A 9,583-nucleotide genomic window follows, 5' to 3' on the forward strand; every position below is an offset into this window, starting at 1 on the left:
CATTCACCTGACAAACATTATAACCTTAAACCCTGAACTTTCCTTTTTAACTGAATCAGATTCACATCAACAGGAAGAATACATGCCAAACAAGACTTCTGTATGATATGCAGCTTAGAATGTGTTTTTACAGAAGAGGCAAAAAGAATGTTGTGCTAAATAGCCACTGTTAATAACTCAAAATCTACATAGCATATTACATGATATAACATTACCGCCCTTATAAAGTAGCTTATTTAGCTACACCTAGAGGGAATTTGTGTGATATATTCCTTACATAACATTACAGTGAAAACACATCACCACAAGGACTGCACTGGTTCAATGAGGAGCCCACCATCCTCATTTCAAGGCAACTGGCAACTAAGCATGGCCAATAAATGCAGTCTTGCCAGTTGATGCCCATATTATGGGAGCACACTTTTGAAAAATGTTCAATATAAAAACAAGGTTATTTGAGGTCTGGGAGCATTTTTAAAAATAATATTAAATATGAAGAATGGCACATATAAGCTGCTATTTTTTCCTTTTGGGCGTTGCTTTCATACTACTATATGATGGAAGGAAGGAAGGACATAAGGAAATAAAAAAACAAAAAGAAAAGTGTGAACAAATTTGCATTAGTAGTCCACAAGGCAGGAGCTTGTTCTACACTTGATTTGAGGTTTTTTTTTAAAGTGCCATTTATTTGACATTTTAAATTACCTCAGGGTGTCCGAAAATGCTTCACAGCCAACTAAGTCATTGTTGATTGCAGTTACTGTTGTACTGCAGGGAAACATGGCAGTCATTTTACACACAAGATCCCAAAAAATCAGCAATGAAATAAATAATCACATAACATGTTACTTTAGTGATGTCAGTTGAGGAAAAGTGTGGTCGGGACAGCAAAGAAATCCCCTGCTCTCCTTTAATTAGTGCAATGAGATCTTTTACATCTACACGAGAGGGCAGACAATGCCTTACTTTTATGTCTCATTCAAAAGATGGCACTCTGAAAGTGCAGCATGCCCTCGGTATTTCAGGAAGTGTCAGCCCAGATTGTCTGCTTGAATCTCTGGAGTGGAACTTGAACCTACAAATTCTTGGCTTAGTGCTGCTACTGAGTTAATGATGACATCTTAAAATCATAAAAAGCCAGTAAAGCATATTTTCTTTGCAAAATAACTCTTCTAAACTGCATCATTATGTATCAATGTTTAGTTACAACACAAATGAACCATAATTTATTGTGTGAGGGTAGCTAATGTGTGTCTGCCCTTACACGTTCAGGTTTTTACAATGATTGAATGGCAAGTTGCTGAAAGTGGGAGCTGATTGCAGCAAGGTAAACCAGGCATCCAAGATCTGAGTGAACTATGCACCTCCTTAACTAGATTGAACGATTGTGAAATTAACAGTGCGAGGACTGAGAATAGAATAGATGAATTCAATGCCAAATTAGATACAGAAAGATATATAAAGAAATGAAAAGAAAGATGGGATTAAAGAGAGGAGACAAAAAGGGAAAATTTAAAAAAAAAATTTAAAATTTGAAATTGTTAAAATCACTAACAACTACTGAAACCTGAAGAAATGGGATTTCACAGCTATAATTGTTCATTTGCAGTGCCAGAGAGGTTGTTTGGTAGTAATTAACACTAATTACGGCATCAAAAGCGTATTTCGATAGGAGTGGAGAAGACAAGTTTCGGTGATGAGCTAGTTCCTATTTACTGTGCAAATACTGCAGCTTCCTGCCATTTAGTGCATTTCATTGGTGAGACAGATAGTAAGATGCCATTTTTGGGAAGCTAACCGTGAAGCAACTTATCTCGGTAAGAAACATTTAGATTTCCATGATTAAGCACGGAATTGTTCTCCGCTGAAGCTGCTTTGGCATTTGTCCATTGATAATGCTGGGTGCCAATAAACTCGTAGTAATATTGATAGCAAATTATTGGTCAATATATGAACTATACAGTAATACAACCTATTCACTGGGCAGAAAATTTTATGGCAACAAACTTAATTATTTCTCAACAACTTTGAAATATTGAGGCATGATGTTTAATCCTGCACTGCAGATGTCATCACAGGAAAATACAAAGGATCCTGACAGTTGGCATTCACATTTCCAGCACAAAACTCAAGCTAGGGCTGAATGAAAACATCCAATTAAATGTTAAAATGTCTGTTATGAAATGTATGCCCTGGAGAGATTTCAAGACAGTAATCTCATTTTAGGGCTCAGATGTTAGTAATATATTATTTGAGTTTTCCTTTTGCAGTTTACAGCAACATTCAAATCTTTTGATCACATTACTTGTGGTCACTGCTGGCTATCCATCATTTATTCTCTGTATGTCACCCAGTTCTGAAACATAAAGGACACAAGGCTGCCAGCTGTGGTTTCACCTTACATTAAAACAGATGTTTTTCTTTTTTTAACCGTAACTGTACCTCACCTCAGAAAGGTTGTTGTTTTGTAACTTCAGACTTTGAAGAAGTCCACAGTTATCAATGCCTTCTATGCTGTCGAGATAGTTAAAGGAGCAATCAAGGTAGAGAAGGGTAGGAGTTCCACTTAAACCTTTGGTGCTTATCAATTGATTATGATCCAAAACCAGCCTCTGAAGTTTCTTAAGAGATTCCAGACCACCTAGAAAATCATGAATAAAGAAAAATAAATAAATCAGTGCAGTAAATGGATGTAACCTAAACAGCAAAAATCTGAGGGCTGTCAAACATTTCAATTTACGTTCAACAGTTGATTTTTTACCAGTGCTTGCTTTTGCCATTGGTAGAACGCTACATAATAGGAATGGCTTTCACTCCATGAAAGTAGTAAAGGAATTCTATTCAATCACTATAACTACGCCCCTCACAACTAAACTCAGCATTCCTAGCGGGTAGCATAAAATTAACATCTTGGCCTGTTCTATCCTAATTTCTATCTGAATAATTTTGTGCAAAAACAATATACACAAAAGAAAGACTGAATGAAGTACTGGACAGGGAGACAGTGATGAAGAGAATTACGATCAACAAATCTATAGAGTGCACAGGCACTGAAAATCTCACCATTCTGACACAGTATACTTTGTGTAAGCTTGCAATTTGCACATAGTACTCACATCTTTTGATGGCCTTCTCATTTACAATGTTAGTGCAGAGAATAAAATCATGGGCTGGAATTTTCCCTGAACTGCAATAAGTGCGGTGGCAAGCATGAAGAAAGGTGTTTTACCTGCCAGCCACAAGAGCGGGTTTTTGCACCGTATCCTTCGCTTCCCGCCTCATTAATTATGCAGCCACAGGAAACACGCTGTATCGCTGGATGGCGGCCTCTGAATCGCCTGCCATGCTGTTACCTCACTCCGGGTGCCATGCGCACAGTTCTCAGTGCTTCAAGCCCAGGACTACTCTAGTGAAGAAATGGCCCCGAAAGCCAAGAAGAGTTCAGTGACCAGTCTCTGGGACGCCTTTTGGAGGCCTGTAGTGATGTTCTCTACCACCGCTCTGGCCACAGGTCCAGCAATCTCACCACTCCGGCTTGAGGCAGTGGTGGTCAGTGCCAACACTGCACAGAAGAGATTGGCCATCCAGTGTAGAAAGAGGATGAATGATCTCATTCATGCTGCCAAGGTAAGGCAACCATCTCATCATGCTAAACTCACATATCAATAAAGTAATGCAAGGGGTCGTCAGCAATGTTATCAAGTGACACTTGCTTAGCAATAGCCTGCTCACTGATGTTTAGTTTGGGTTCCATCAGGGCCAGTCAGCCCCTGACCTCATTACTGCCTTGGTTCAAACATGGACAAAAGGGCTGAACTTCAGAGGAGAGGCGAGAGTAACTGCCCTTGAGATAAAGGCAGCATTTGACCAAGTGTGGCATCAAGGAGCCCAAGCAAAACTGGAGTCAATGGGGATTAGGGGGAAAAACCTCCACTGGTTGGAGCCATACCTAGCACAAAGGAAGATGGTTGTGATTGCTGGAGGTCAATCAGTTCCAAGACATCACTGCAGGAGTTCTTCAGGGTAGTGTCCTCGGCCCAACCATCTTCAGCTGATTCATCAGTGATCTTCCTTCCATCATAAGGCCAGAAGTGGGGATATTTGCTGATGATTGCACAATGTTCAGCACCATTTGTGACTCCCCACATACTGAAGCCGTCCACGTCCAAATGCAGCAAGACCTGGACAATATCCAGGCTTGGGCTGACAAGTGGCAAGTAATATTCATGCCACACAAGTGCTAGGCAATGACCATCCCAAACAAGAGAATCTGAATATCACTCCTTGACATTCAATGGCATTGCAATCGCTGAATCCCCCCACCATCAACTTCCTGAGGGTTACCATTGACCAGAAACTGAACTGGACTAGTCATATCAATACTGTGGCTACAAGAACAGTTCCGAGGCAAGGAAACCTGTGGCAAGTAACTCATCTCCTGACTCCCAAAGCCTGTCCACTATCTACAAGGCACAAATCAGAAGTGTGATTGTACCCTCCACTTGCTTGGATGAGTGCAGCACCAACAACACTCAAAAAGCTTAACATTATCCAGGACAAAGTAGCCTGCTTGATTGGAACCCCATCCACAAACATTAACATCATCCACCACCGATGCACAGTGGCAACAGTGTGTACCATCTACAAGATGCAATGCAGGGATTCACCAAGCCTCCTTAGACAGCACCTTTCAAACCCACAACCACAAACATCTGGAAGGACAAGGGCAGCAGACACATGGGATAACCACCACACCCTTCAAGCCACTCACCATCCTGACTTGGAAATATATCGCCGTTACTTCACTGTTGCTGGGTCAAAATCCTGGAACCTGCTCCCTAACAGCACTGTGGGTGTACCTACACCACATGGACTGCAGTGACTCAAGAAGGCAGCTCACCACCACCTTCTCAAATGAATTTTAAAAAAAGGCAGCACCACATTGCTTTTCGGGCGTCTCCACCTACCAGACTTGCGGTAAGGTGGGAGTGGCTTTTTAACAGCTGCAGGGCTGAGGCTTGATTGGGGAAGGACGCATCCCACGGTGTGTCTGGTGGCACATGTTGATCTATGCAGGTGGCCTTGAGATGGTGAGAGCTGAGGAGGCAGTTATCAGAGGAGATGAGGCCAGATAGAGATGTGAGGGTATGTGTGAGAGAGTGAGTGATGATGTCTGTTGAGCTTGCAGTGAATGAGATGTCAGTGAATATATGATGGCTTCCGAGTTTCTTTTTTATTAATTCATAGGATATGGGCATTGCTGGCTAGGCCAGCATTTATTACCCATCCCTAGCTGCCTTTTTGAACCACTACAGTCCATGTGGTGTAGCCAGTGAAGCCTAGCACTGATGACCACGAGTGCTGCCCGAAGCAAGGTAGGCAAACAAATCTCGAAGGGCCAAACAAAGTGCAGCTTGCCAGATGCACGTCGCTTATTTACCATTGTGAAGCACATCAACTTGAGTTCATGATCCAAGGTGGGGGAATGATTCCAACGAGCAGGGCTTATAACGATATGCTAAAGTATTGAAATTAGGTTCCCAACTTGCAGCAGCGGGAAACATGGCCCGTCATTGAAGGGTGGAGCAAATGATCGCAAAATGGTTTTATGGCTTGTTTTATAATGCGAAACCGACTTTTGCAATCTCCCGATATTTTCCACTCCCACTCACTATGACGCCCACTGCAAACAGGAGCAGAAAATCCCAGCTATGGTTTTGTGGATTTGTGAGAAGGAAGGCTAGGCATTAGCTGGAAGTAAAATATTTGCAACTGGCTTTTAAAGTTCATATAGATATTAGGTATTATTGTAAATGTGCATAGTTAGTACTTTATCCTATCCAGAAAAAAATCTGAAATAGGTTACACGTGCAGGTGTATTAACTACAAATAATGGATCAGAGCTCTAAATTATGTTTTAAAATAATAAGAACATGCACTGAGGTTTCATTTGTAACGCACATCTTCCTTCATAAACAGTGATGCTTTCAAAATCAAATGAGGACACATTGCAAGTAAAACAGAGGAATAACAGCCATAAATTACCCACCTATCCGAGTGATGTTATTATGTGATAATTCAAGAACCTGTAGGTTGCTGCAATTCTCCAGACCATGCATAGAGGTTATCTGATTGTGATTAAGCAGAAGAATACACAGATTTTCTAACTCTAGGCAGTGGATATTCCTGATGTTATTTTCCTGGTGATGAATAAAAGATCATTAGATATCATTCGATATTGTATTTTTAGCAGAATAGATGAAGCATTGTCATGGTAACTTTATGCAACAGAAGGTTTTAGTTGGTAGAATATATGGTCCTTTTTTGTGACTGAACAAAGCAGAACTAGTACGACAGTGATAAAAGCAAAAAACTGCGGATGCTGGAAATCCAAAACAAAAACAAAAATACCTGGAAAAACTCAGCAAGTCTGGCAGCATCTGCGGAGAGGAATACAGTTAATGTTTCGAGTCCGAATGACCCTTCAACAGAACTAAGTAAAAATAGAAAAGAAGTGAAATATAAGCTGGTTTAAGGCGGGGGGGAGGGGTGGGGAAGTTGGGGGGGGGGGTGGGACAAGTAGAGCCAGTGATAGGTGGAGATAACCACAAGCATGGTACAGATAGCCCTAGTGGGGGTGGGGTGAAGGAATCGAAAAAGGCAAAAAAGGTAGAGATAAAACAATGGATGGAAATACATTTAAAAATAATGGAAATAGGTGGGAAAAGAAAAATCTATATAAATTATTGGAAAAAAAGGGGGGGATCGGAAAGGGGGTGGGGATGGAGGAGAGAGTTCATGATGTAAAATTGTTGAACTCAATATTCAGTCCGGAAGGCTGTAAAGTGCCTAGTCGGAAGATGAGGTGCTGTTCCTCCAGTTTGCGTTGAGCTTCGCTGGAACAATGCAGCAGGCCAAGGACAGACATGTGGGCATGAGAGCAGGGTGGAGTGTTGAAATGGCAAGCGACAGGGAGGTCTGGGTAATGCTTGCGGACTGACCGAAGGTGTTCTGCAAAGTGGTCACCCAGTCTGCGTTTGGTCTCTCCAATGTAGAGGAAACCGTATTGGGAGCAACGAATGCAGCAGACTAAATTGAGGGAAGTGCAAATGAAATGCTGCTTCCTTTCAAGTTCTCTACCTTTTAGCCTTTTTCAATTCCTTCACCCCACCCCACCCCCACTAGGGCTATCTGTATAAAAACAAAAAACTGCGGATGCTGGAAATCCAAAACAAAAACAGAAACAGAAATACCTGGAAAAACTCAGCAGGTCTGGCAGCATCGGCGGAGAAGAGCACAGTTGACGTTTCAAGTCCTCATGACCCTTCAACAGAACTAAGTAAAATTAGGAAAGGGGTGAAATATAAGCTGGTTTAAGGGGTGGGGGGTTTGTTGGGACAAGCAGCCAGTGATAGGTGGAGATAACCAAAAGCTGTCACAGACAAAAGGACAAAGAGGTGTTGAAGGTGGTGATATTATCTAAAGGAATGTGCTAATTAAGAGTAGAAGACAGGACAGATAAGGTACAGATAGCTCTAGTGGGGGTGGGGGAATACTAAAAGGTAGAAATAAACAATGGTGGAAATATATTTAAAAATAATGGAAATAGGTGGGAAAAGAAAAAAATCTATATAAATTATTGGAAAAAACAAAAAGGAGGGAGAAGAAACGGGAATGGGGTGGGGATGGAGGAGAGAGTTCAAGATCTAAAATTGTTGAATTCAATATTTAGTCTGGAAGGCTGTAAAGTGCCTAGTCGGAAGATGAGGTGCTGTTCCTCCAGTTTGCGTTGAGCTTCACTAGAACAATGCAGTAAGCCAAGGACAGACATGTGGGCATGGGAGCAGGGTGGAGTGTTGAAATGGCAAGTGACAGGGAGGTCTGGGTCATGCTTGCGGACAGACCGAAGGTGTTCTGCAAAGTGGTCACCCAGTCTGCGTTTGGTCTCTCCAATGTAGAGGAAACCGCATTTGGAGCAAGGAATGCAGTAGACTAAGTTGAGGGAAGTGCAAGTGAAATGCTGCTTCACTTGAAAGGAGTGTTTGGGCCCCTGGACGGTGAGGAGAGAGGAAGTGAAGGGGCAGGTGTTGCATCTTCTGCCTGGGGAGGTGCCGTGGGAGGGGTTTGAGGAGTAGGGGGTGATAGAGGAATGGACCAGGGTGTCACAGAGGGAACGATTGCTACGGAATGCTGCCAGGGGGGTGAAGGGAAGATGTGTTTGGTGATGGCATCATGCTGGAGTTGGCGGAAATGGCGGAGGATGATCCTTTGAATGCGGATGCTGGTGGGGTGATAAGTGAAGACAAGGGGGACCCTATCATGTTTCTGGGAGGGAGGAGAAGGCGTGAGGGCGGATGCGCGGGAGATGGGCCGGACACAGTTGAGGGCCCTGTCAAAGAGGCGAAGGAACTGAGAGAATGGGATGGAGTCCTTACAGGAGGCGGGGTGTGAGGAGCTGTAGTCGAGATAGCTATGGGAGTCGGTAGGTTTGTAATGGATATTGGTGGACAGTCTATCACCAAAAATTGAGACAGAGAGGTCAAGGAAGAGAAGGGAAGTGGAGATAACCTTCAACACCTTTTTGTTCTTTTGTCTGTGACAGCTTTTGGTTATCTCCACCTATCACTGGCTGCTTGTCCCAACAAACCACCCCCCCACCCGCCCCCTTAAACCAGCTTATATTTCACCCCTTTCCTAATTTTATTTAGTTCTGTTGAAGGGTCATGAGGACTCGAAACGTCAACTGTGCTCTTCTCCGCCGATACTGCCAGACCTGCTGAGTTTTTCCAGGGCTATCTGTACCTTGCTTGTCCTGCTTACTACCCTTAATTAGCACATTCCTTAGATAATATCACCACCTTCAACACCTCTTTGTCCTTTTGTCTGTGACATCTTTTGGTTATCTCCACCTATCACTGGCTCTACTTGTCCCACCCCCACTTAAACCAGCTTATATTTCACCTCTCTTCTATTTTTACTTAGTCCTGTTGAAGGGTCATTCGGACTTGAAACGTTAACTGTGTTCCTCTCCGCAGATGCTGCCAGACTTGCTGAGTTTTTCCAGGTATTTTTGCTTTTGTTCTAGTACGACGGTGGCTGTTCTAGAATCTGATCGATCCTAGTTCATATACATCTAGAACGAACCAGTACCTTAGGTTCTGCTCTCTCGTTTGGCAGGAGGCTTGCAGAATACAGTGAAAGCTGCACATTATGGACACCTTAGGGATCAGCATCAGCAGTCTTATTTTGGCTGGTATCACTGTTTTCAAAATGGAAATTGTATGTACTGTAAATTTTTCCCAATAATCTTGAATCAGCAGAGGTTATGGTTAGCAACTAATCAATTGCTTCAATGCTTAGAATTGCACCCGCACCTCCCCCCCCCCCACAACACGCCAGCATTTAGCTCTGTTCGCTTAACAGTTTTTCAGTCTAAATTCACGTTTCACTCCAAAGCTCTCACTTGGATATAAGTGCAAGTACAATAATGGAACTGATGGTTTCTCCATTTGGCAGTCACAGGAAAACAACAATTTGTATTTTATAGCACCTTCAGCATAGCAAAACAAGCCACTTCATAAAA

General features: G+C 42.6%; 1 protein-coding gene across 1 annotated transcript in view; it reads right to left on the minus strand.

The window, feature by feature from the left end:
- lrriq1 (leucine-rich repeats and IQ motif containing 1) overlaps positions 1–9,583 on the minus strand; it is a 226,967-nt gene that overhangs the window by 165,175 nt on the left and 52,209 nt on the right. Inside the window, exons 10-11 of the mRNA XM_078568561.1 lie at positions 6,050–6,200; positions 2,448–2,641 (exon numbers count right to left, since the gene is read on the minus strand). Coding sequence (XP_078424687.1) covers positions 2,448–2,641; positions 6,050–6,200 — 345 coding nt within the window. The remainder of the gene's footprint in view (positions 1–2,447; positions 2,642–6,049; positions 6,201–9,583) is intronic.

The sequence above is a fragment of the Cetorhinus maximus genome, chromosome 22, assembly GCF_964194155.1.
Source record: "Cetorhinus maximus chromosome 22, sCetMax3.hap1.1, whole genome shotgun sequence".
Taxonomy (NCBI): domain Eukaryota; kingdom Metazoa; phylum Chordata; class Chondrichthyes; order Lamniformes; family Cetorhinidae; genus Cetorhinus; species Cetorhinus maximus.